Source organism: Alternaria conjuncta (genome assembly GCF_024043145.1).
Source record: "Alternaria conjuncta strain BMP 0040 chromosome Unknown scaffold_1, whole genome shotgun sequence".
NCBI lineage: Eukaryota > Fungi > Ascomycota > Dothideomycetes > Pleosporales > Pleosporaceae > Alternaria > Alternaria conjuncta.
In genome coordinates, this window is record NW_026250090.1 from 3020431 (window position 1) to 3046365 (window position 25935).

The 25935-nt window shown below is 54.4% G+C and overlaps 7 protein-coding genes across 7 annotated transcripts; 2 read left to right on the forward strand and 5 right to left on the reverse strand.

Moving 5' to 3' along the window:
* Positions 1 to 447: 447 nt before the first annotated feature.
* KLP1 (Kinesin heavy chain) lies at positions 448 to 3553 on the reverse strand (the record flags this gene model as incomplete). Its single annotated transcript, XM_051465335.1, has 5 exons — positions 448 to 718; positions 776 to 1053; positions 1104 to 3275; positions 3331 to 3425; positions 3490 to 3553. 5 exons carry the CDS (start codon positions 3551 to 3553, stop codon positions 448 to 450), a joined length of 2880 nt encoding a protein of 959 aa, XP_051331856.1.
* Positions 3554 to 4358: 805 nt separating this feature from the next.
* UBC2 (Ubiquitin-conjugating enzyme E2 2) lies at positions 4359 to 5065 on the reverse strand (the record flags this gene model as incomplete). The annotated part of the gene is made up of 4 exons (XM_051465336.1): positions 4359 to 4482; positions 4538 to 4762; positions 4880 to 4944; positions 5024 to 5065. 4 exons carry the CDS (start codon positions 5063 to 5065, stop codon positions 4359 to 4361), a joined length of 456 nt encoding a protein of 151 aa, XP_051331857.1.
* Positions 5066 to 5729: 664 nt separating this feature from the next.
* J4E85_001049 (uncharacterized protein) lies at positions 5730 to 7686 on the reverse strand (the record flags this gene model as incomplete). The annotated part of the gene is made up of 2 exons (XM_051465337.1): positions 5730 to 6809; positions 6877 to 7686. The coding sequence occupies 2 exons, from the start codon at positions 7684 to 7686 to the stop codon at positions 5730 to 5732; spliced, it is 1890 nt and encodes a 629-aa protein (XP_051331858.1).
* Positions 7687 to 11632: 3946 nt separating this feature from the next.
* J4E85_001050 (uncharacterized protein) lies at positions 11633 to 13447 on the reverse strand (the record flags this gene model as incomplete). The annotated part of the gene is made up of 4 exons (XM_051465338.1): positions 11633 to 11665; positions 11728 to 12320; positions 12495 to 13013; positions 13060 to 13447. The coding sequence occupies 4 exons, from the start codon at positions 13445 to 13447 to the stop codon at positions 11633 to 11635; spliced, it is 1533 nt and encodes a 510-aa protein (XP_051331859.1).
* Positions 13448 to 15825: 2378 nt separating this feature from the next.
* Positions 15826 to 17508, forward strand: J4E85_001051 (uncharacterized protein; the record flags this gene model as incomplete). Its single annotated transcript, XM_051465339.1, has 1 exon — positions 15826 to 17508. The coding sequence occupies one exon, from the start codon at positions 15826 to 15828 to the stop codon at positions 17506 to 17508; it is 1683 nt and encodes a 560-aa protein (XP_051331860.1).
* A 423-nt stretch (positions 17509 to 17931) lies between these two features.
* Positions 17932 to 23404, reverse strand: J4E85_001052 (uncharacterized protein; the record flags this gene model as incomplete). The annotated part of the gene is made up of 3 exons (XM_051465340.1): positions 17932 to 20019; positions 20068 to 20337; positions 20387 to 23404. 3 exons carry the CDS (start codon positions 23402 to 23404, stop codon positions 17932 to 17934), a joined length of 5376 nt encoding a protein of 1791 aa, XP_051331861.1.
* A 623-nt stretch (positions 23405 to 24027) lies between these two features.
* Positions 24028 to 25639, forward strand: J4E85_001053 (uncharacterized protein; the record flags this gene model as incomplete). Its single annotated transcript, XM_051465341.1, has 3 exons — positions 24028 to 24052; positions 24235 to 24311; positions 24572 to 25639. The coding sequence occupies 3 exons, from the start codon at positions 24028 to 24030 to the stop codon at positions 25637 to 25639; spliced, it is 1170 nt and encodes a 389-aa protein (XP_051331862.1).
* Between the last annotated feature and the right edge of the window lie 296 nt (positions 25640 to 25935).

The window sequence follows — 25935 nt, forward strand, 5'->3', positions numbered from 1 at the left end:
ACAATCAGCGTATACTCGATGCTCATAAAGTGCGGCCTTTCTCTATACTGCTGAACCATCATACAACGACAGAGCACGGAACGAATGGGCGTAGACAAACATCCTCATGCAAGGTATTCAAAGATAATGAATCTATGGTATAAAGTGGGTTTACGCAAAACAGTACGCGAACCAAGCGATAGAAAGCCAAAAACGTGACAACCCACTCACTCCTTGATCGAGTACATGATTCAGTTCGGGCATGCATCTCATCTCATCCATCGACCTTCCTTTCTTCCCTTCGTCCACACAAAGCGCGACGCCATAAACACCCGTCATTCCTACCTTGTTCATCCCATCCCATCCCATCCCATACCATCCCATCAATGATACCCACCCAAATCCATCTCAAACTCATACTCCATCCTCTCCACCCTTTCCATATCCCTACTACCACCCCCACTCCCACTACCGCTGATTAAAGAACCAGCTCGTCCGCTTCCCCTTATTCGCATCCCCCCCATCACCGTCCTGCTTCTGCAGATTGCCAATGACAGGGAGGACAGGCCCATCCGCGACGGGTCCACCACCGCCGCCACGAAGCGGTTTGGCGATGCGGGAGCCGACGCCGCCGAAGCCAGCGTAAGATGCGCCGCCAGCGGGGGAACCGAGACCGCGGGTGGAGCCCGCTTTGGCGGACTCGAGGCGCTCTTTGACGGCTGTGAGTTGGGCTTCGAAGCTGGCAAGGTGTTAGTAAGGGGTTGAGGGGATGGGAGAAGGGGAGGGGGCAAGTTACCGGTGATTCGCAGCTGTGAGTTTCTCCTGGGAGTCTTGCAACAAGCTTTCTAGAGACTGTATCCGCTCATTGCGGGCCATGAGTTTGCGCTCGGCGATGGCGACTTCCTTCTTCAGGGAGCTGTTTTGCTCGACGAGCTGGCGCTGGACGACGGTGAGTTGCTCGAGGTTGCGCTCGAGGAACATCATCTTCTTCTGCTGGGCGCGGTTGTTGGAGGTACGGAGCACGTTGTTATACTGCTCGCGTGTCTCGTCTAGCGAAATCTCAAGCTCGACAACCTGTGGCTTATTAGCAATGCGTCTTCGTTTGAGAAGCTCAGTCTGCTCACTCGTTCACAGCGGTTTTGGAGATCGCGCATGAGGCTCTTCTTCATGTTGTCAAACTCGGCAATCTGCTGTTGCACAGTCTTGCCGTTGATGCCGTTGGCGACACCGTTGGCAATGGCGCCACTCTTAATGCGCTGTTGCAGGCTTTCGTTCTCGGCCTTGAGCTTCTGGTTCTCTTCCAGCATACGTGCAGTATCCTGCTTGAGGCTTTCGACAAGTTCGAGGTTGCCTTCTTGTCGGGCAGAGTAGGCGTCGGCAAGGCGTGCCTTGAGCTCTTCCTTGTCTTGCTCTGAAAGGTTGCCTTCGAGGAGTTCCTCGTACTGCGTCTGCAAGGTCTCGCAGCGTGCCTCCAGTGCTTCGCGGCGCTTGGCATATGTGTTGTCCTCCTCACTGCGGGCAGTAAGGGAGAGCTCGGCTTGTCGTACAATGCCCTGTGTCTCGACAATCTTCTCCCGCAGGCCCTTGATCGCATCCGGAGCAATCGCCTCGCCAGCTGCGCTCATGTCGTGGAGCTGGTCTAGCTCTTCAATAATCTTCCGTATCGTGCGCTCGTTGTCACTGAACACCTCGCCGCCGAGATCGAAGCCGGCCATCATTTGTGCCATTGCCTCGGCCTTCTTCCTCTTCTTCTCGTCCATAGCGGCGGAAGTCTCCTTGGCGTTCATCTTTGCGTCCAGGAGCTGTTGCTTGACGTCGTCCAGCTCGGTGGTCAGCTCCGAGTTGGCTTCCTTCAGTCCGTCCATGGTGATTTGCGCCTCCTTGCTCTCAAACTGAATCTTCTCAACCTGCATGCGCATCTCGTTGAGCTCCATGGTGATTCGCTCATTGTCCTTGTTCGTCTTCGCGTCCCGGTCTTTGTAGTATTGAAGCTCCTCTTTGGCAGACTTGAGTTGGTCCTCGGCCTTGGCAAGCTGTGATTCTTTCTCGGCAACCTGGTCCTGGAGCTCGTTCTCTCTTCGCAGAAAGTCGTCCTTCTCGTCCTTGTCTAGTGGTATGCTGGGTGTACCTGCGCGTTCCAGGTCCATTCGCGAATCAGGTCGTGGCGTTTCCGAATTTCTCACACCTTCCAGTCTCGATGGCGTTCCTGGACGGGGTGCTGTCGCTGGCTTCCTTCCAGATGACGGACTTGTCTCTAGAGGCGGAATCCATTTCTCCTTGGGGACGGCTTCACCTGCACGCCAAACCGAGACCTCCCCTTCGAGCGAACCGATGTATGTCTCGTATGACGTGACTTGTCCTTGTACCTTCTTGAGCATGGCCTTGAGCTCAGCCGGACTGAGTTCGGCGTTGACCTTGGCCTTGTTCTTGATGGTCTTTGCGCGCATACCGAACCGAAGTGTTCCCAGCGTTTCGGCATCGTTATAACTACTTGGCGAACAGTTGATGATCAGGGTCGTCCGGGAGTTACCACCGAGCGATTCTTGAAGAATACGTGTGAGCTTCGAGTCTCGGTAGGGGATATGTTGCGTTTTGCTGTCGGTCAAGCAGTTGATGACCATGCCCAAGGCACTCAAACTCTTGTTGATCTTCTTTGCTTCCTCCAGCGTCTGTCCACTCGCTCCGGTCTTGCCGACCTTCTCAGAACCAGCCAAATCGACCAAGAAGAGCTGTCCGCTCTTCAATGACCCGGTCTCGACGTTCTTCTGATTGACCGTTACGACGAAGATGGAATGCGATCGCGAGGATTCGGCGTTCATGTTGGTAGCTGAGACCGCTCGTGCCGATCCACCTCTTCGGAGGACCTCGTAGACTTCTTCCTCGCTCGAAACGTACACTTCCAGCAGACCCTTGACGTAGACTCCCCTGTTCTTCTCTTCGTGCACCGGCAGATTGTCGTTTTGGGGAACCAAAAGATCGCGAATGCGCTCCATGTAAATCTCCATGTAACTGACGCGGACGGTGTATTCAATGTTGCTCGGCGATGCCAGAATGCTTGCGAAGATTTGCTGGATGATACGCGGGATGACTCCCTTGCCGACCTCATCGTCCATATCGCTACCCATCATGGTGTACGACTTTCCGGCTCCTGTCTGCCCGTAGGCGAAGACTGTTCCGTTGTATCCATTCAGAATATCGTCGACGGTGGGGCGGATGGAGTAGTCGAAGACGTCGGCCTGGCGGGAGTTCATGTCGAAAACGCGATCGAAGGTAAAGGCCCCGGAGGCCTCTTTCGACTAACACACAGCATTAGTGGCTCTGCTTTTCATCCCTCGAGCTGGCATGCCGTACCTGGATCGTACATGTGTCGTCGGATTTGAATTCGACTATGGGCTCTCCGCCGCTGGCTATCTCGACCTTGTTCTGCGGGCGGAACCGCGCCACCACTGCAGTCGTACCGTCAGTAACCCGTATCCCATGCTTCTCTGTGTCTCGTGTATGGCGGCGCACCTTTGATAGTATTGGAGCCCCTGTCGCCCGTTTTGTTAGCCATGCCACCCCTCTTCGCCGCCATCTTGGAGCTACTCACGACATGATTGCTGCTGTTCAGGCGGTGCGGCCCAGAGGCCTCGCTCTGTTTGCTTCGCTCGCGCTTCGGGGCAGGTGTTGCTGCAGGCCCGCCGGGAGGTCCTGTTGTGGCACCGTCACGTCTCGCTGTGTCTCGGCGCGTGGGAGGTGGGTAATTACAGGCCCCGCTATGACTATGGTTAAGGGGAACTGCTGAAACGGCCACGGAGGCTTCTTGGGGCTCGCCGGGGACTCCTTCGCTGCTCGCGCCAGGAGAAAGTGAGGGGACAACAGCACGGGGGCGCGCGCGGTGAGGGAGACGAGCGATGTTGATGCCGGTCTATTGTCGAGGTGCGGGCTGGGGCTTGTGTTGATACGCCCAGGGTCTGCATGCCCATAGCGCGCCTTCCTCCTCCCCGCCGCCAACGGCCGTGACGCAACCTGCCTGGTCAAAGCATGCTCTGCGCATCTTCCTTTATGGCGACCTCTTTGTCCCGCCTACTTGCATTGCTTCATGGCATTGTAGCAGTTGCAGCAAGATACCGCTGCATTGTGCCCAAGACAACTAACCAGGATCCCTGCATTAGTGGAGCGACAAAGACAATCACGCTTCTCTACATGATCAGCGATGCCAACGAAAACGGACGTATATTGGCTACGCCACGAACATAGAACCATAGTGAACCAAACTCCACGCCGCAGAGCCTCAAGCAAAACGCCCCTGGCTGCCAGTAACAAACATGACATTGTCCCTGTTCCTTGTAACTCCATCCCATGCCGTCGTGTCGTGATATTCGTACCCCGGTCGCCCCTCAGTCCTCCCAGCTCTTCTCCACCGTCTCACGCACGCGCTTGGTGTACTCCTTGCGGTTCTCTTTGTACAGGTTCGACGCTTCGACATTGGCGGGAGACGAGGTGTTCGGGTCGTTTAACAGACTGGACCCTGTTAGCATGTGTCGCGCTGCAGCCCACCAGTTCTACTCTGACGTACCTCTGAATACTGGTCAGGATGGCTGCCACGTCGTACGTGGGCGACCACCGGTTTTGAAGAATGTCCAGACACAGCTCGCCGGTCCCGTATACGTTGGGATGGAACATCTGGCTAATAAACTTGACGCCCGGCGGCTTGTTTGGGTATGCCTCCTCGAAATGCATTATAAGACGGAAGGTCCCGTCTTCGAACGGTGTGTCTGCTGGGCCGATAATAACTGCGTTCCTGTCTATGTGTCAGCAGTCAAGCTCAGACATATGTTGTTGCCGCTGCAGTGTCTCCGAAAGTCGAGAACGACTGCGAGGCTTGGTGTCGCGTGCGGGGGAATGCGGTGAGCCGTACCAGGTCATGACATTATCCGCAACTGGAGACGCAGAGACGCCGGCGGGAGGATCAGTTTGCATGCGCTGTCTTTGTCAGTACGGTGCTCTCTATTGAATTGCACGAACATCCGAGCTTGCTGGTGCTGCTGCTCTAGTGGCGTACCTTGAAGTCGCGCATCAAACGGCGGCGGGCTGCAGTAGACATGGTTGTGCGTAGATGATGGACGGAGCTCGAGGTAGTTGAAGAGGAGTGGGAGGTTGAGGTAGAACAAACACGGCGGATATAGCTACAACCCAGGTTGGTGGTACTGAGTCGCAGACGTAACTGGCACCTTCCGCTGTCGGTCGTTCGGCTTGTGGAGGCAAACGCCACCTCACGTGTAGCTTGAAACTTGGCTTATCGCAGTCCCCCAATCGTGGTACTCACCATTACACCCCTCCTTGTCCCCGCCGCTTCGCACCAGAGTCACACAGCTTCACAGCACCACCATCATTCTTTCACACATGATCAACGCCGACGTCAGTTCACACGGCACCGAGTTTACGTTTTCAGTTTTATTGTTGTACTGTGCTATAGATAGCCAGATCACCCGTCGCCCATGTATCGCCTGCTCAAGATCATCATCGCCATAACGCCCTGCCCTCATATGCCCCAAAACGCCGTAAATGCAACTCATTCTGACCATGCTGTTTGCAGAACGCTTGACAATACACACCCTGCGTCGTAAAGTCATACGCCATGAGTCGCTAATAAAACTGGACATTAACAGCATCGCTAGAAACAGACTGGAAAGATGGAATCTCGGCATCCGTAATAACACAAATTGATCGAAAGGGAAAAAGGTCGTGGGTGCTTGGGACACGTGCCCTCACTGGCCAGCTGCTCCAGCAAGACCATGGTGGGATGCCTGAGCTGACTTCTCGCGGCCCAGGTAATCGACGATGGGGAAGCGCGCGCGACGCTCGAGCTCGTCCAGAGGAATATGCGAGCGGATGAATCGGTTCTGGTCGTTGGCCGGTGGCTGGTAGTCCCACGACTCCTTGCGACCAATCTTCAGTGCACTGCAAGCAACCTGGCGCATGCGCTGGCTTCGGACGACGTCGTTGTGGATGGTCTTGAAGTCCCACTTCTCGCGCGCCTCCGCCTCGAACTTGGCGAGCATCTTCTGGTTGTGAGGCTCCGGGGAAGTGGCAAGATCATGCAGCTCCTGCGGGTCTTCAACCAGATTGTAGAGTTGCGGTCCATCGGCAAGGGAGTAGGTGAACTTCCACTCATGACGGCGGATCATGTAAGTCGGAGTAACGGTGCCTTCTCCCATGTACTCGCCGAACACTTCGTCCTTGCCTGGCTTGTCTGAGACAAGGTACTCGTGAAGGCTGACACCGTCTAGTGGCAGACGATCATCAACTTGTCCTCCGGCGAGGTCGACGAACGTGGGCAAGAGATCCATGGTGGACACGGACTCCTTGACCTTCTTGGGCGCGATGTTGGGCCCGTTGATAATCATCGGTACTCGCGCGCTGTTCTCATACCAGCTCATCTTGTACCACAGGCTCCTCTCGCCAAGCATGTCGCCGTGATCTCCAGAGAAGACAATGATGGTGTCCTTGTCCAGCCTGCAGTTCTTGAGGAGACGGACGAGCTTGCCAACCTGGTCGTCGACGAAGCTGCAAGCAGCGAAGTAGGCACGGCGCGCGCGGATCTTGGCCTCGTCTGGAACGGGGTTGTCCCACAGGTCGATGGTCTTGAGCAGGCGCTGAGAGTGAGAGTCCTGGTTCTCTTGGGCGATCTCAACCTTGGGAAGGGGAATGTCGACGCCCTCGTATCGGTCCCAGTACTCTTGGATCATGGTGTAGGGGTCGTGTGGGTGGGTCAAAGAGATGGTCAAGGCGAATGGCCGACGGGTCTCGGGGTCAGACCGAACGTAGTCGTAGAGGTACTGTTGAGCCTGAAGGTATGTGTTAGAAGACTTCCTTATACCGCTGGAGTATATTGTACTACTGAGAAATCCTTACCTTGTGCATGACATCTTCGTCATAGTCGAGTTGGTTGGATCGCACACATGGTCCGGCTTGCATGACCGAGGCCATGTTGTGGTACCACTCTTGACGCTCCTCTGGCTTGTCCCAGTTGACGGACCATCCCAGGTCGCCAGGGTAGATGTCGGAAGTAAGTCGGTGCTCGAAGCCATGGAGCTGGTCCGGGCCGATGAAGTGCATCTTTCCTGCGAGCGCAGTCTCGTATCCTTCGCGGCGGAGGTAGTGGGCGTAGGTCGGGATCTCTGGACTCAGGATCGAGGCGTTGTCGTATCCTCCGATCTTGGATGGCAACTGACCGCTGCACATGGTGAACCTAGATGGTGCACACAAAGGTGAGTTGCAGTAAGCGCTCGCGAAGTTGACGCCGGTCCTAGCAAGCTCATCAAGATGAGGTGTCTTGATAACTGACTCTGGGTCATTGAACTTTAGCATGGGTGCGGCCATCTGATCGGCCATAATGTACAAGATGTTGGGACTCTTTCCGTCTCCCGAAGTGCGAGCCTGAGTCGCATAGCTGTCCGACTGTTGACGAAGAGTCTGAGCAGTAATGAAATCGCTTCCGCCTTGCTGAGCATCTGAGAACCCGTTGCCGGAGAAGCCATCGCTACCGTTGACATGGCCGTTACCATTACCGTTCATGGCTGTAGAAGAGAAGGAAAAGTCGCCGCCAACGGGAGCCTGGGCCTCCTTGAGTGAGACACCGCCGTCCTGGCTGAAGGCTTGCTTGGTGGTGTGGACATAGGATGAGGGCGGCGACTCTGGGTCTAGCAAGAGACTGGGTGCCATACTGTAGTGGCAGTGGTTGTGGTGGTAGACTTGAAGCTTCGATGATATTGTAGGAAGAAGCAATTAATTTCTGAATGTGGGTGAAGGCAGGAAACTTGGTGGCCCAACTCTGGTTGAGATGAGGGCAGCGGGACCTTTATAGATAGGGAAGATAAGAAGCGCGACGCCCCGGAAGTCGCGTCGGCCGCACGGTGTGTGTGGGGAAGTGCGACCCTGACGCGCCTTACAAAAGGTTGGGTCGTGACTTCCAGCGGTCACGCAATCCTACGCAATCCACGCTTCGAGTGACCAATCCCGCCCGAACTAGTCCCGTTTGGGCGATGGCGAAATCCCACCTCTACGAGCACACCGCCCTGGTCTGACTTCAAAAGGCCCGACCGGCCGCAGTTCGATGTTCGATGCTGGAGGGATCATCATGGAGCGTTTCATCGAGCACGCGATCTTACCTCACGTCTTGGCTGGGGTATTCACCATTTAGCGAGCAGGGTTACATTAATCTAGAACAATGTGATGTATCTTGTAATTCATAGTGATTGTTGCAAATCTCTGACATGAAATTCTTTCAGTGATTTCGTCGTCGCCTCGCCATTTCTGCGTAACATGCAAGTTGTGTGCGCGGCCAGACTCTGGTAGCGCTCAGTCATCCTCCCGCCTTCCGCTGCAGGATTCAAGATTGCCACGCTGCATCACCCATAGGTAGCAAACCCGGCCAGACCAATCCCTTTACAATTATATCCGCACAGCCATGCAACAGAATACAGCATGTCTGCCCGTCGCTAGCGCATGTATTGCCAGTGTGATCGATCCCTTTCGAGGAGCAGCGACCACGGACGTCGAGATTGACAACGCCATGCACATGATCCATATGCAGGGTAGTCGATCAAGTCGGGACTACGTAACAGCCAAGCATGCAAGCATGTACATCCGCTAGAATTGAAGCACATGAGGAATTGATGAAGTTTGGGTAGGAGTCGTGGAGGACTTGGCACGTCGCTTGGCACCGCAAACCTTACCTGTGTAGTGTGCAACTTTAGTTGCTCATCCTCTACCTACTGACTGAACATCATCTTGACATTTCTCAACCAATACTGCATGCGATAGCTCAACTGCATGCTGCGCGTCCCCTTGCCACCGTTATCGCGAGCGCCACTCGGTCAACTCCTCGCGACCTCGCGACTCCTCGGGACGTCGCTCCTACGTGAACATGCATGGCACGCGAGCATTGAAGTCGTCCAGGCTCCACCGGTATACACTTTCGTGTTCGGATCATCTAGCGACCGGTGCGAGGCGGAGTGTCCGCATGTTCTTCCAGATCCCACCGTCATTGGTCTGCTGCGTCCGCCTAGCCCGAACGAGAGATGTCTCGTTGCATTGGCGAATCAACACTATTTGATGCCAAGTGGCTGCAGGCTACTGATAGCGCGCTGCAGTTTCCAACGACACATGCATGCGGCTCTCCGAAGGCTCGCTGGCACTAGAGTCTTCGCAGGATTCACCGGACAGGCACGTGAACATGATTGTTTTGTCGGCTCGACCCGTTTGCGGTCTGACTCCTTCAAAGTCTCTCCGACCTGCACGCAGATTGATGTGTTGGCATCGATGCGCCGAGAAACTACTGTAATTGGACGTCGTATCAGTTCGGCCAGACTTGAGCTGCCTCGTGGTACAGTCGTCGTTCGGTTAGAGAACTGCAGGGGCAAGGGGCCTTCGGAGCTTATCCATCGTGTCCACAACTCCAGATGCAGTTATCCCCACGCGATGGTCTTGATTCTCGACTCGAGGGCTAGATCGCGCGCTGGACATGCATGCTCGCTCCGCTCCACCACTACTGTAAGCAGCATACAAACAATTCTGGATTGAGTTTTGAATCGTTGGTATACCCACCCACACCCAAATGTCATGTTTACATCCGAAGTCCACTAAACTATCTAAGGTCGTTGGGTCCACAAAAAGTAGTTCACCACATTACAACCCAGCAGTGATATCACAATTATCCTGTCCTCCAACACCACGACTAGCACAAAACAACATCAGTCATTATGCCCGCCACTCCATTCTTCCCTGGACTTTTTCTCCCATCCCGGGCAAGAAACCCTCGCAATCTCGATAACAACCACCTCCCCCACTTGCGCTAACAACCACCCCTTCGTGCCCGCCTGGTACGAATCGATAATGAAATCTTGCAGGCGCAGAGCTGCGTCAGCCCGCCAACCGCATCTCCACATACGCTAATCGCCAGCATCCGCGACGCACGCACGACTTGCAGTCCCGTCCGTCAACGCACCGCCAATGTCCAGACATACCAGTCACGAGGACCCTCAAAACACCAAAACACCAAAGCACCCAGCCAATCGCCGGCGCATCCGAAGACAAAGTCCGCGAGCTCAGTCTTCTTGGCATTTCCCGACCGACGCGAATGACTCTTGATAACCACGCAGCGGGTCGTCGCCCGAGCGTTGAGCGACGATCCGGTCGGTGAGGAAGCGACAAAGCGACGGCCCGGGACAACGACTCCGAGACGACCGAAGACCGAAGTGCGCATAGTCGCCACTGAGCTTTGGGGTCCACATACGCTAGTGTAAGAGGAACTTCATGTTTTGGGAAGGTTTCGTGGAGGGGGCTGATTGGTGGGTATGACGTCCAGCGCATACGTCGCGGGCCTTCCGACACGACTCGACTCGACTCGTGCTGCTGAGTCCTTGTTTGGCATGGTAATTCTCGCCGTAGTTGCTGATAAGAAGAAAGCAGCCGGAGAGCGGCCTTGCTAGACCGCTGGCTGGCGTTACGTACGAGATGGTCATGAGACGTACAGGGGAGAGTATCTATCACGTCTATATTGCTGAAGCCAAATAGTATAGCAGGACCATGCATGCAAAGATGGTGAGCTAAGGAACGTGAGTATGACAAAGTTATGAGACAACGTCTGTCACTCAACGAATCACATTTCTAATCACCAGGACTATATGACCAGGACAGCAATCATCCCAACGTCAACATTCGACTTCCCGAATCGATGTGTCAGTAATCAAACGAAGCCGCCCTCCCCCTCCTCATTGTCACGATGATAGAAAGAACAACATGGATACGTGGGCAGACACGCTCGTCGATCACGATCATGAGTAAACCACAACTACTATTTCGTTAACCGCAGCCCAAACTGCCCTCACTACTCGACGATGAGTAAACCACCAACACAACCCACATCACACAACACCTCACATCACAGCACAAACCCATCAAACGCCAACCATCTCCAACGCAAACAATCTCAGATTCCCATAAACCACCTTGCAATGCTACAATACAGACACATGCTCTTCTCTACGCGAGCATCTTCGAAAGATCCGCAAACTTATCCTAGAGCCTTACTGATCCTATGCATGAACCTCGCTGTATGCACCCATTTTGATGACACTTCTTCGTATCCCTCGGGAAAAAGATAACCATGAAGACTGTCGCAAGACCTTAATGTCTGCTCTATATAAACCAACATCTTTCCCATTCCTTCACATACGACCATAGGACACTGAGAATTAGGCTTCCCGTCCGCTCAGCCATATACAAGCAGTGTACCGGCGGATTAGTAGTTAGGTGGGTGACCACTAGCGAATCCCCGCTGTTGTATGTTTTTGCTCTTTTTTGCCTTTTCTTTTGCTTCAAATCCGACAACAGGAGACGAAGCTTTAGCCATGGAAAAGGATATGTGTGACATGACATGCTCCAATTCTGGTACACGATCTGCCTTACAGGCGAGTATACCTTGTATTCCAGCCACTAGCTACCTGTAGCTGCGCTTCCCTCCTCTGCGTCTCTGCCGAATACCGTGTATCATCTTCTCTACACATTCCCAAAACCCTTCGAATTCCGAATCGCCAACCCCAACTTCCCCTCCAAAACCCGCCTATCCTCATAATCCGGCAAATACAGCTTCCCAAAACACGTGCTACTACTCGGCAAACTGCTCGGGGCTCCCATGATCCTAACAATGTGAAACGTAATACTCTCATAGCCCGTAACAGGGACACGGTCAGACGCCGTTACGAACTCGAGCAGGAGACGCAACTCTTCTTGGCTGTAATGCTCGACTACGTCCCAGAAGGCGCGGATGTTGGAGTTTGTGGGTGTGTAGCCGTCCTCGTATTTTGCGCAGCGTTTCAAGTCGGGGATGGAAATATGCTGAGTGCCTTCGATGAGGTGGCGGAGCGAGTGTGGTGTGAAGAGTTGGAGGCTCTTTGGGTGGATGCAGGTGAGGAAGCCGTGCAGGAAAGGGATGAGGCCAGGGGCGACGGAAGTGTATGTCAGGGCGCGGACGTAGTCCTTCACATACTGTAGACGGTTCTCGTTGGTGACTAGACCGGGCTCTTCGATTGGGGAGTTTGATTCGGCGAGGGCAGGGAAGTTATCGCCTAGGTTTTGGTCGATCGGCTGGCCGAAGGCTGAGTAGCTGAATACATATTCGCGCATGAAGACGTCTGCGACGTCGCCGTCGCTCCAGGATAAGAGGGTGCGGAAACTTTCTGCTAGGCTGGGCCAGCCGTCGCTGATGTAGTCGATGGGGTCGTAGTCGGCTGGGCCTTCGACGCGCGGGTTGCCGGTGGTTTGGAGATACTCATAGAAGGCAAGAGGAAAGGTGACTGGTAGGGTAATGCCGTTATAGACAGCAAGACTGAATAGTATACCGAGCATCTGAAATTTCCAGGGGGGTTCGAAGCTGCCTGGTTGGAACCACGTCATGTGCGTCTGTGAATCGATCGTGAACATGCCTGCCAAAGTTAGTTTAGTGACTTACACAGGATAGTGTGGCTCACCATTCTCCGGCCTGAAAGCTTCACTCAGAACGACACGGAAGAATTCGTACGTCACGCCGCCGTGATCCGCACCGACTTCTCCTTCGTTGTGACCCATCTTGACCTTGAGCGGTTTCAGCAACATCCTCTTGTCCATACCCCACAGCTGATCAAGCGTGTCTTTCAAAGGTTCTTCGCGACTGACATCCAACACTAGGTATTCGCTCAGGGTAGTCTTCATTTTCCTCTTAATAATCCACCAATACGGTTCTTTGAGGAACATCTCCAGCGACTTCTGCATTTGGTGGGTCCGCATAGTATGGTCGTACTGCTTCATCATCTCGGTGAAGTTGATGGTACGGAAGTACGCCACGAGATGCTGCGCAGAGAAGAGGCATGGGTACTCGTAAAGGTGTAGAGTATTGGGGTGATGATCCCATGTGAGGTAGTTGATAGGCTCGTTTACTGTATCGATGCGTTCATCGAGTATCGGCATTTCGAACATGTTGGAATGTAATTGTAGAGATCGCCGCTTAGAATCTGTGAATGTTAGCCTCTCGATGGTGAAATCATCTGAGCTGCTTACGAAGTTTGTCGAGAACCATCACGGCTGTACCAACGCTGCTCCACTTGTTGATTTCAGCTTTGCTGTCCCATTTCTTGACAATGATAGTCCTCAGCCACTCCATAAAAGTAGCTGTGACAGTCCACCCTGGATCTCCATCGCGATCATGGCTCGAGTTCAGCTTCATCTTTGTCGCCATACCGACGCGCTCTACCACCTCCAGATGTTGTATAACCATATCCACAAGCCCGACAGAAGCTGGAGCTTGTTCTGACCCATCCCGGGTCGTTTCTGCGACGTCCAAACTGGCGAGTATATGTTTGAAACAAGTCCGCGTCCCGATAGCCCGAAGTAAACGATCGGCAAGACGCACTGCCGGTTCGTACTCCAACTCGTCGATGATGTCCATGTAGGGATGTGCAAAAGCGTCGGTATTGGGAGTAGCAGTGGGCACCATTACACCCCAAGACCGAAGCTTCCGAATTTGGGCCCATGTGTGCGGCCATCCAAGCGGTACCAGGGAGGTGAGTGCGTGTATGCATATTATGACGATATGAGCGGCTTCATGAGTATTGAGATAGCGCGAGGCACCTTGATGACCACTGGAGGACTGGTCGGAAGGACTGCTATTGGAAGCGCCCTTTCTTGATGGCCTCAGACGAGGACTCTTCTGAACGTCGAGTTCAGGTGGAGAGACGAGCAAAGCATCCAGCGCGAGCCACAGGCTATCGAAGATGAGCGCACCGTTGCGATGATTCCAATCTCTAAAAGAGTTGGCTAGGCGTGTTGAGTCGAGATGAGGTAAGGGTGAGTCTTTGAAGTCTTGGTTATTATCATGGAATGATGCAAGTAGCTTTTCTGGGTCGCTCAGAGTATAGAACAGAGATCGGTTGACGAGGGGTTTTGTACGTCGCGTACGTCGCCGACGATCAAAGTCCACAACGTAATTGAAGTCTGTAGACCGGCTCTTTCCATGGCGATGGACGTCCTCTTTCAGCTCATTGAGGATACTGCAACTCAATGTTGGGACAACGGGTACACCGGATGATGAATGTTCCTCAACAGAGGTGTTCTTCGTAGGTAGTTCGGTTGTTGCTGATGATGGCTTCGCTCGAGGCGCAGCAGCCGGGTATGTCCCACCGATAGTGGAGCTTTTCTTTCCTGTTTTCGAGATTGATAGCATTACTGAATCCGCTGCACCATCCACGGCAGTAGGATGTGCTGCTGGAGGAGGATATCTTTGAATCGTGCCGTTCGAGGGATGGTAGGGAATCCTGTGGACATGGTGCCCGTTAGCCAGGACCTCAGCGCTAGCGTTGTCTGGCTGTGAACTGTCACGAGTGGCGGCTGACAGTTGTGAATTGTGACGAACGATACGCGAGGTTGCATTCAATTGTGTAGCGTTCGAAGCGTTTGTACCAAGCGTTGGCTCGGTATTTGAATCCGCATCATGCCCGTCTGGTCGGGAAGGCGGTATAGCGGAGGCTTGAGTAGAACGAGCGTCATGTGCAGGAGTGTGCTCGGATTTGCGAAGGGAAGCAAGGATAGAAGCAGGTGTGGGCATTTGCGTGGTATAAGAGTATATCATAGTCAAGCTGTCGTACAAGTTCTGACTAAGAGCCTTTGGGTCTTTTCTAGCTTGCTGCCGTTGCTTGAGGGCATTGATCAAGTCGCCATCCAGCTCTTGTTGACCACTATTTCCCGCATGACGTTGCCTGCGCTGTTGTGCTAGTTGCCATACCGAAGGGTAAACAACGTAGTCCTCGGCGGAGCCGTTGCTGGCATGTTGGGCAAGGCAATTTGTAATCTCGAATGACTCAGGCGCGACCTTGAGCTCGTGGGGGCATAGGCCGCGGTTCGGGTTGTCTTGACCGGCAAGGTAATGGGCTAGGGCGGTGGCCGTGAGCAATGTAGGTGGACGGTGTGGTCTCGACGCGATGCGCTTGCCAGATGAGAGGCACGTGGGGGTATTGCAGTAGGCACTCTTACAGCCATGTAGGATCTGGGATAGGTAGCTAGTCAACGGTCAGCATTCGATGCGACAATGAGAGGGAGTGATGTGCGCACTGTCGGACAAGATGTTGGAAGCGGCGCTGTCTTTCAGTCTGTGAGCATTCCAGGACGCGGTTGGTGTCTTGTACGTCTATCACATCTTTCCTACGCGAGCGGTTCGAGACACGTGATGACCGCGTCGATGGGCCAGCCGCTGCAGAAGCCGATGGGACCTGGTTGGTGGCATTGTACGGAGCATCGCGAGGGTGCTCAGTCCCGTCTGACATGCTCATATCATCGATGGCGATGTTGTTGCAAGAGAGAGTGGCGGCTAAGGATGCGGTCTGGTATAGTATGTGCGAGTGTCATGGTATCACATAGCCACTCGAGGTATGCTATAGAAGGCGATAGGGCTGAGGTAGTGGCCGAGGGGTGCTCTTGCCCTGCGGCTCTAATCCGCTGCAGGGATGGCAGGTGCCAGTGGCTTGGCACAACGCCTGCCGATTGATGTCATGCCTGTGCGCTTCAATATTCGCCCCAAGTCGGCCTTTTGCGCAATTCACCATCTTCGCCGTGCGCTGGACTGCTGATAAGACGCAGAATCCAAATCCCGCGCCTTCTCAACTTTGTAATCGCGCCCTGCTCGGCCTAGTCGCTTTTTGCCCCTCGGCCAGTCATAAAGTCGTGAAATGGTCGGCGCTACCACATCCCACACTCAACCCCACCTTACCGCCTATATTTCTACTCCTCCCTCCGAGTGCAACCACATCGTCAACCCCCCAAACACTCGCAAAGATGGCGTCGCAAGTTCCTTCCCAGGCTAACATCCAGTCTACGCATCCCTTCACTTGCAACACATGCCAGGTCGCCTTCCGATCGAGCGAGTTGCAGCGGGCGCACATGCAGACCGACTGGCATCGCTACAACCTCAAGCGTCGCGTGGCCTCGCTCCCACCGCTATCCTCGGAGATCTTCACCGAGAAGGTTCTTGCGAACAAGGCCACCGCTGCCGCCACTGCCGCCAAGGCGTCGTTTGAGAAACTGTGCACCCCATGCCAGAAGACATACTTCAGCGAAAATGCCTACAATAACCACCTCAACAGCTCTAAGCATCGCATCAACATGGCCAAGTCGGTCAGAGGCGCGCAACTAGACGACGCCGCCTCGGTGACGGGCTCCATGGTCAGCTCTGCCTTTTCGCTGGGAGAGTCCATGGCTGAGTCGGAAGCCACCACCGTCAACGGGGACAAGGATGTCGCAGATGTCGCCGAAGGCCTACAAAATGCCAGCCTCGAAGGCGAGGACGCAGCTGAGAACGAGTCCGCCGCCGCCGAAGACGACAAGAGCTCCGTTGCCGCATCGACCAAGCCTGCCACCGATCCCCTCCTCGACTGCCTATTCTGCAACTACAAGTCGCCCAACTTCCAGCTCAACATCACCCACATGGGACGATACCACGGCATGTTCATACCCGAGAAGGAATTCCTTGCTCAACCCGAGGAGCTTATCAAGCATCTCCACGAGAAGGTCCACGCTTATCACGAGTGCTTGAAATGCCATAAGACTCTCCACACCGCCTCTGGCATTCAAACGCACATGCGCGACCGCGGCCACTGCATGATTGCTTTCGACTCGGATATTGAGTTGGTCGAGATTGGCGAGTTCTACGACTTCCGGAGCTCTTACCCCGACGCTGCCGACTTCGACGAGATGGCAGAGGAGGCTGAAGATTCGGACGATTCGTCATCTACAACAGGAGGCGGAATCAAGCTCGGTGCCAGGCGCGAGACGAAGACCACCACAGAGGATGACGCAGCCATGTCGAGCAACGCCGAAGAGGACGCAGGCTGGGAGACCGACAGCACCGTCTCGAGCGTACCGACTGATGAGATCACAGCCGTACCCATCGACCGCAGCCACCGCCACAAGTCACTCAACAAGTCGAAGCACCACAACCACGCCGACCCCCGCCCACACCGCGCTGCCGACGGCTTCCACTCCCACGCGCACCACACACCCCAAGCCGTCTACCACGACGAATACGAGCTCCACCTCCCCTCCGGCCGCACCGCTGGTCACCGCTCACTAAACAAGTACTACCGCCAGAACCTGCGCAACTACCCCGGCGTCGCCGAGCGCATGGAGGAAGCCCAACGCGCCCGCATACCCGGTGCCATCACCGCCGGCGACGAAGACGAAGAGGACCAGGACGGCGACGTCACCATGGACGGCGAAGAAGGCGAGGAGGGCAGCCAACTCCAAGTCCGCGGTCGTGGCCACGATAAAGACCGCCAGCTCCTCTCCCGCGCCAACGGCGGGCGGGGTATGGTCGGTGTCACCGACGCCAAGAAGAAGGAGATCCAAGCTGTCGAGAAGCGCGATAGGAGGAAGGAGCAAGCTGCTCGCAGTCGCTACCAGGCTAATGTTGAGAAGGCGCAGAACTCGCAGAAGCATTTCCGCGATCCCCTTCTGCAGTAGTTGTTCCTCGACAGGGAAGTTTGGGTCAGGGTGGATTGCGTTGTTTTGGGTTCTTTTCTTTCTTTTACGTACGTGTCTTTTTAACGAAACTTTCATGAGCATGGGGAGGCGTTTGCGTGGCAGACAAAAGGCATTACACCTAGTGACTAGAATGTCGCAGACTCTGTGATACAGTTTGGAATATGAGTTACATTACAAAAAAGATCGAGGTGTCCAGATGTTTTGTGATTTTATCGTGACCACGTTCGTTGTATATGCTACACATGTTGACGTTGATACAAAGACTTCATCCATGACATTATCCTACGTTTTCCTACATCCCACATCCAACATCCTACATCCTTTCATCCCACATCCAAACCATCAAAACACATCCCCAATATTTTCCCAATAACCCCCTCCCCCTCCTCCTCCTCTACCCCATCACATCCCTCCATCCCTATCTTCACCCTCCCCCCTCAACCCCGCAGCATGCACCTGCCTCCTAATATCAAACAACGCATCATCAATCTCCCTCTCTTCTTCTCTCCCTAGCACTAAACTCGGGCTGCGGAAAAGATATTCCTTGAGGCTCTTGAGCTGGTTGATTATGCTGCGGGGGGTGAGGATGACGCGTTCGGCGAAGGAAGGCGTTGGTGTGGAGGTGCCTGTTGCTGAGTTTTGGGATGGCGGTAGATATGCGGGTTGGGATCGGGATTGTTGGTGTGAAGGTCCTGCTTCGGCGTCAGGCCCATCTTGCAACTCCCCCACACCCTCACCCCCCTCCACCACCTCCATCTCCCCATCCCCACCCTCATCCTTCCCAACTCCCCCCACCTTCCCCGACCCAGAAGACCTCGGCCTCGGACTAACCTGCACATGACTCAACCTCTTACTCCCACTACTTCCCGGCGTCGTTCTCTTCGCTTCACTGACATCTTGATCCGCGTTCTGTCTCGCTCGCTTAGGCGCTGGCGTTTCATCCACAGTGATATCCTGTGAATTTTCGACTTGCGAGAGGAGGGATTGGGAGCGGCGGAGATTTTGCTTGCGGGTTGTTGATGCGGGGGCGGGGGTGGGGGGTTCGTTGGAGGAGGAGGAAGTGGTAGTGGTAGTATGGATGGACTTCCGTTTCTTGCCTCGTGGGTTGGAAGTTTGGACTGGGGCTGCGACGGTGATGTTGTCGAGGATGTCGGTGTCGGAGGGGTGGGATGGTTCTGGTTCGGGCTCTGGTTCTGATACCGGGGCAGGAACGGCAGCTGGGGCAGGCGCAGGACTCTCTTGCGTCTGTTTCTTGCCGTTCTTCTTGTTCTTTGCGGGTGTGCGTCTGGGTTTCTTTCCACTTGGAGGCCGGGATGGACTTCCCATGGAGTGGCGGGAGGAACTACGCAGGGAGTACGGTGTTCCTTTCGCGGAGCTGTTGTCGAAAGAGTCACCCACTCGGCTCGTGCTGCTTGTGTTGGCTTGGGAGCTCTTGCGTGGAGAACGGCGGGCAGGACCGCGGGTCGGCGTTTGGGACTCGTCTACTTCGGTGTCGCTACCGGCTTGGTCCTCCAACATTGATGATTGCGGATGTGATGCGGCATCGACGTATTCGGCATTCGATTCTGATTGTGCGGACTCTGTCGCTTCTGCAGGAGCATCATGAACCTGCATATCGGCGTCGATTTGGGCTGTGAGTTGCAGGTCTATGGTGGAGCTTGGCACGTCTGACATGATCATGTCTAAAGGGGGTCCGGATTCCATTTGTGTGTTGTCGTGGAGCGCAACAGCGTCAAGCAGTGCTTCCTCATCGATTGTGGTTCCTTCATCAAAGGAGATCGAAACCGAGCTTTCCGGTTGACGGTACTCAAAGCTGGATCCTACGAGAACATCAGGCTCGCTTTGCTTGGTGTTAGATCTGTCATCCTTGCTAAACTGAGGCGGCGAAGAGTTCAGGTCATCGTTCGCAAACTGTATGCTCCGCACGGCCGTCGGCGTTGCAATGTCTGTGTCTTCGCTCACAATATGACGAGTGTTCTTGCGGGAATGTGGAGTTGGCGACGATCCAAGGTAGCCGTCCATAGGACCCATGGCTGCGACAGCCTTGAGCGGAGTTGCTCGAGAGGCGGTATCTGGCAGATCATCTGCAGTCAGCGCATCTGAGTGGATCTCCATCGGCGACGTCACATCCTCTGGCTGTGGTGAGACCGCCCCCATCTTAGCAAATATACCAGTGCTGAGCCTTTGACGATCGATCATCTCTTTCTGTCGGTCGGTCAACACCTGTGATTCTTGCTGGAACGGGTTCGATGGTGAGGAGACGATGGGTTCGAATTTGATTTGAGAGTCGTCGTGGCGGAGACGGATCTTTGGCGTTTGTCGCGAGGGCACTCTCCTGGTAGCTGAGGTTGGCACTGCTGGAGATCGAGACTTGGACCTTCGCGACGCTTTAGAGATTTTGAAGGGCGAAGCCTTTACTCGCGGGCTCTTGAATGCACGTTTGACCTCGTCCGCACTCGTATCGGAGTCGTAAAACGAGAGCTTGTTCTCCTGTTTTGACGTTAGTAGCGTTTCGGAGATACTGATATATGCACTTACAGCATCGTCTTCCCGGACTTCCAGTGAAGGAAGAGAAAGCTCGACACTGTTCCGTAATTGGCGCAGAGCCTGCTCAAGTCGAGTAGGGTATCGCAAGCTCTCCTCTTTTCCAAAGGTGGCATTCCAGGTCGCAATAGAGATGTTGACGATGCTTCGGCGTCTGCTTAGGAAGCCTGCAGTCACCAACGCTTGCAAATGAAGCAAGGTTTGGCTGTCCTTGCGCGGTAACCGCTCTACAGCTTTGTTCACTTCCTCCCACATGTTGATGACCTGGAAATGGTTAGTGACTGCTGAAGCTTTCAGACAACGGTGAACGTACCTCACGATGCAAGCTCTTCAGTGGCTCTTGCTTGCTCTGCATCTTCTTCTCCGGATCTTCCACCCACACCTGGATCGCATCTTGTATCTTGCGTAGATACCCAGCGAGATGAGACGTCGAGCAGTGTTGGACAGAGGTGCTCAGCGCAGAAAGAAAGCCTTTGGTAGGCTCTACATCGTCCTTGTCAAGATTCCTGTAAGCGGCTGACCCGACGGAAGTTATGGCTCCGTAAAGATGGACATAAGGGTCGATATCATGGGACCTTGCAGCTGTGTTCGAAGGCCAGAGATTCTGCCGACCTTGATCCATCACTTTGCGGCTCATCTGCTTTGGTAGGTTGCGGAGAAGAATGCTGGCGTATGCCAGACAGGAAGCTTTGTCTTCGTCGGGTGTGCGCTTCAAGACTTGCTCAGAGATCTTTTCAATGACAGCGAGTGCAAGTGCACCTTCTCCTGCTTCTCGTCGAACGGTACCGACCAAAGTCGACAAAATCTGATGCCCGACGGGCTTGTCTAGCAAGTAGGCAGAACCCAAACTGAGGACTTCGACCACAATCTCGTACTCTTTGCCCAATGAGCGAGCGCTGCGGTCACCTGAAGGGGCTGCTTGATCTTGCAACATGGTATCGAGCAAGGTCACAATCCGCGTCCAGAACTCTGATGCCACTGCACCCTTCAGCGAGCCATCTACCGTCGCGGCGCAGTCCCGAAGAAGCTCCAACTTGCTCAACCGAGTATTTTGGGCAGCAAAACAGGGCTCGATGATCACGTCCATTGCGCGGAGTCGAACAGAATCAGCAAGCTTTCCTTCTGATTGTGTGACGAGAAGATCCAGCAGGAAGAGGAGTGGGGACGATCGGGTGCCCTGGTGCCGTGATCGATGTGATGGTGTCGATGCGACTTCGATCTCGTTGTCAGCGTTACGTGTGAGACACTTATCGGCGAACTGGAAAGCGCCCATCTTCTGCACGACAGTCTCTATCAGGAAGCAGAACTTGGTTGCCCAAAGATCCTCCCTCTTCTGTTCTACCGCAATGTTGTCCGTGTGGCTGTCCCAGATCCGACGCAGCAGGTTGATGATATGTGCCATGGCATCTTTGGTCTCTGTGGACGCCATGATCTCCTTGCTGCTTGCTTCCACCAAAGAGTTGATGACTGCTGTCCACATCGTCTGAAACGGTTCGTCTTCGTGCTCTTTGCTTTCGGTCTTGAGTGCAGCCTCTAGAATATTCTCCACAAACTCTAGTACCAGAGCAATCGACTTCCGTACCCACTTGGGATCAACCAGAGGAAGCTCCCCTCGCTGGATCATATAATTTGGCCGGAGATCTAGCGCCCGATTCTCGTTCCAAGGTTTCCGGGAGCCATCCAAGAGAGCAGACACAATTCGGCAGGGTATGGCGTGCTGCGGAGCAGACTTTGCGATTATCGGACTCCAGAGGCCAGCTATGAAGTCAGTCCAATGTCCGTCAAATTGTTCAAAAGAGGCTGCTGGTCGAAACGCATAATACAGCATTGTGAAGTACGCGGATGAAACAGCATCGCGCTCGGCTTTCTTTACTGGGGTCTTCCGTTGCAGTGCATGTACTGAGATTTTAACGAACATCCCCGACCAGGCTTTGACTTTCTTTTCTTCGGGTAAGTTCATGAAGTTGACGGAGTAGGCCAGGAAGGCAACGGCGACATTGGAGTATAATCGGACTTGGTCGTTGTCCGATGACAGGCACTTGTTAATGAGGACGAGCCAATCCTTCAAGCCTGCAAACGCGTCAAGTGAGTCTTTGAGGAGACCCGTGACAGCAGCCACGATCTGTGGCACCAAGACGGCGTAATCACCACCGAGCATACGATCCAGTTCACCTGCGAAAACGCTAGCAATAGTGCCGCCGTCGCTCTTAACCCGGTTCAGAACAGACAAGACGGATTTGGCGACATGTCGGTCATGGCCAATGGTCTTCGCAGCCGTTACTGCAGTGTCAAGTGCGCTTTGGCTGATATCCTTCTGAACCGACACCAGAGCTTTGAGAGTATGCGTGAACCATCGTTCGGTATGCCTGATCATAACGTCCGGGCGTTGCTGGAGCAGCTTCCTGTATATCCGGACCCTATATGCCTGTACCGCGTGGCCCGATGTTCGCTCGTGGATGGTGTCTAGTGCCTCGAGCACCTTCTCGACGCGTGTCGCAGTCATGGTCTTCGGCCGGAAACTCTGCTGCATCAGGACAGCCAGGTGTGTGTTGACGGTGGTCTTGGGCATGGAGCTATCGGAAGCGACGCGGATGATGCGGTCTATGATGAAGGAGCAGAAGTCTTCGTCCATGGCGGATATCAGGTCGGTGATGCGGAACAGAGCCATGAGCAGCTTCATTGCCTGTCCAATGAGCTGTGAGTCCAGCCCTGTCCCACCCAAACCTGGCGCCGTTATGTCGCGCCGTATGAACTGGGTCAGCAGAGACATCTTCTGCTTCAGCGCCTGGGGGTCGGGTATCTTGTCGTATGCCTGCATTGTCCTCTGCAAAGAACCGTATGCATCCAGCCGAGTCCCGCGCTCAGAAGAAGCGAGCAGCTTCACTATCGCGTCCAGCATCTCGGCGAATGACTTGTAATTGAGCGGGTTGGCAGCGTCTTCTGCGGGAGGTGTTTGCGTGCCGTCGGAAGGCTTCAGGATGGATTTGAGCGGCTTGGTGAGGCGGTTCTGGGGGAGGGGCTTCAGCGGTGAGCTACGCGTGGGTGTCCAGGACTGCGCGACTGCCTTGTTAGTGGGTATGTCGCATAGCTGCAGCTCGAAGTTGACTCTCTTCCGTGCGCTGGCTGAACTCGAGGGGATGTCGATGTCGGACGATGGCGATTGCTCCGGCGTGTTGGGCACTCTCTTCGCTGCTCGGAGCCTGGGCGGGATTGGCTTCTCGCCAAAGGGGTCTTGGAGGAATCGCACCGTCTCGTCGGCGGCTGTGTCTTCTTGGTCTTTGGGTGGAGTCGGAGGGCGCACGGAGAGAGATTCGAATTTGGACGACACCATGGCTATGCTGGGAACCGCTAGCAAGAAAAGAGAAGAAAAGCACGAGAAGACGCTGGCATCGCTCTGGTATGCGTGAGTGAATGTGTCGAGCGTGTGGAGGTGATCGACTACCCCGGTCTACAAGTCAAAGGTTGGTGTTGGCGACGCGTCTAGCGCGACGCTCCTCGTGCGCGTAAAGTGCTAACCTCAGCCGCCATTCACTGGACGACGGGCACTCGAGCCAGCGCCCGCCCCCTGCGCCCGAAACATGTTTTGTTGTGCCAGTCCGATGTGCAGAAGTCCTTCAGCGCATATTGTCATGTTCTCTGGTACGATGAAAACGAAGCAAAGGATCAGTGTATTCCGTGTTTGGATGTTACTCTTATGACATGATGCTGCCACAGCATGTAAGGGCATCACACCAGATGGGATGATTTATATTCTAAAAACGATAAACAATCAAGGCATACGTGAACAGACTATGGCTACTTGCTTTACCGCACCTGTTGTGGTTCGTTGCTTGTTGATGCGGACCCTGGAAAGCAACAGTCGATGCAGGTCCCACAATAGTGGGGCTTTCCGAGCGCGAGCTTCCACCCCGAGTGACGTGATGCGCTCTAATCGTGTCCTGCAACGCAACCGCCATGTTGTCGCAAAGAACGGGCAGAGGTCAGTACCACTGCGCAGGACTACCTTTCACGTGACTCGTTACTAACGGTAGGACAGCAAAGCTCGACGACGTCACCAGAATCCTTTCCGAGTTGAAAGCCGATCTGGACGCGAAGAAGCTGTCTACTCAGCGCATGTCTCACATGCTATATACGCATACGTTGCGCTGACTGGATGCACAGAAAAGCAACAGTTACTCGAACAACTCAAAGTATACGGCCGATCAGTCGAAAACTCCGATCCCATATTCACGGAAGATGTACGCTACCCTTCGCGCAGAGCGATGGGAACGGCATAGTGACCGTTACAGGGCCTTCGGACACTAGGACGCCATGCATTTGACGGAGAGACCACTGTCGCCTCACAAGAGGCTCTACGGTGTATAGCCAACGCCCTTCTCCTCCAACCCAAGACGCGCCAGATACTCGTCGACCTAGGCCATGGCCCACACGCAGCGGAGAAGCTGAAGGTACGCAGACATCAGCGACGATTAGACACAGGGCTAGACTGATCTTTAAGCAGAGCGAAAGCATCGACAACGAATTCCTCGCCTCCCGCATCCTCTTCCTCACAACCTACGACACAAGCCTCGACTACGCTTCACTCGTCCGCTCCAACTCCCTAGCCTCCAGCATCAACGCCGCCATAACGCGCCATGCGCAGCGCTACTCCAAGTCCGCCCCCTCAGGTGCAAAAGGCCACAACCAACCCATGGAACTCATGGCCCTCGCCGAAACCCTCAAACTCGTCTTCAACATAATCCATTTCCACACCGACCTCAGCCCCCACTTCACCCCCTCCATACCCAGCGTCTTCAAGATCCTCGTCCGGCGCGGCGCAACCGAACCACCCCTAACAGTCCCAGCCCGCGAACTCATCAACGTGCTCCTGCACCTCGACTTAGAGTGCGAAGAAGGCAAAAAAGCCGTTTTCCCGTCTTTCGAACCGAGAACGAATGCAAGACACCTAATCTGCATACTTTCCCGTGCCCTCATCGCCTACCCACCCAAGGAACTCGACGACGCCGTCGCACCCGTTCTAACGCTCATCCGCCGCATCTACGAATTCGCACCTGAAGACGTGAAAAAGACGATGGAGGAAATGCTCCTCCCCACAACCGAAGAGCGCGATAAACCGCTCGGGAAATCAAACACACTCTCTTCCCGCCTGCTCAACTTGTCTACGTCAGCCATGACACCCGCGCTCCGCGGCTCAATTTCCTCGATGCTCTTCGAGCTCTCGCATAAAGACCCAGCGACGTTTGTTCATAACGTGGGATATGGCTACGCGTCGGGTTTTCTCATGTCGAATAATATTAGCATGCCGGAGGATCTGGTCAAGGCGAATGCGCCGGCGGGTGACGCAGAGGGGATACCTGTGAATCCTATCACAGGACAGAGGTTGGATAGAGAAGAGCATGTGCAGATGGAGCCTATGACGCAGGAGGAGAAGGAGAGGGAGGCTGAGAGGTTGTTTGTGTTGTTTGAGAGGTTGAAAGCGACGGGTGTGATGGATGTGCAGAATCCGGTTGAGGAGGCATATCGATCGGGGAGGATTCAGGAGTTGCCGGATGATGAGGAGGATTGAGATGTGCCTGCAGGAAATGGTCAACGATATAGGCTGCATCATTCATACACGCGACTGGATGTGATGTAGTTATAAACTATGGATTGATAATATTGAAAGATAGGTATGAGGTCTCTGCCATACATGTGCCAAGTTGCCCGGTTCCCCCCACATCGCCTTTTTGCTGGTATAAGATGCTGCTCCAACGCCGTGGAAATGCTGTCGTAGAACGGTAAGAAACGTCAAGGGTATATCGCGAGCTGAATATGTATCGACCGATGAAAGATGGTTCGTGGTACAAGTAACGCTTTCTGAGA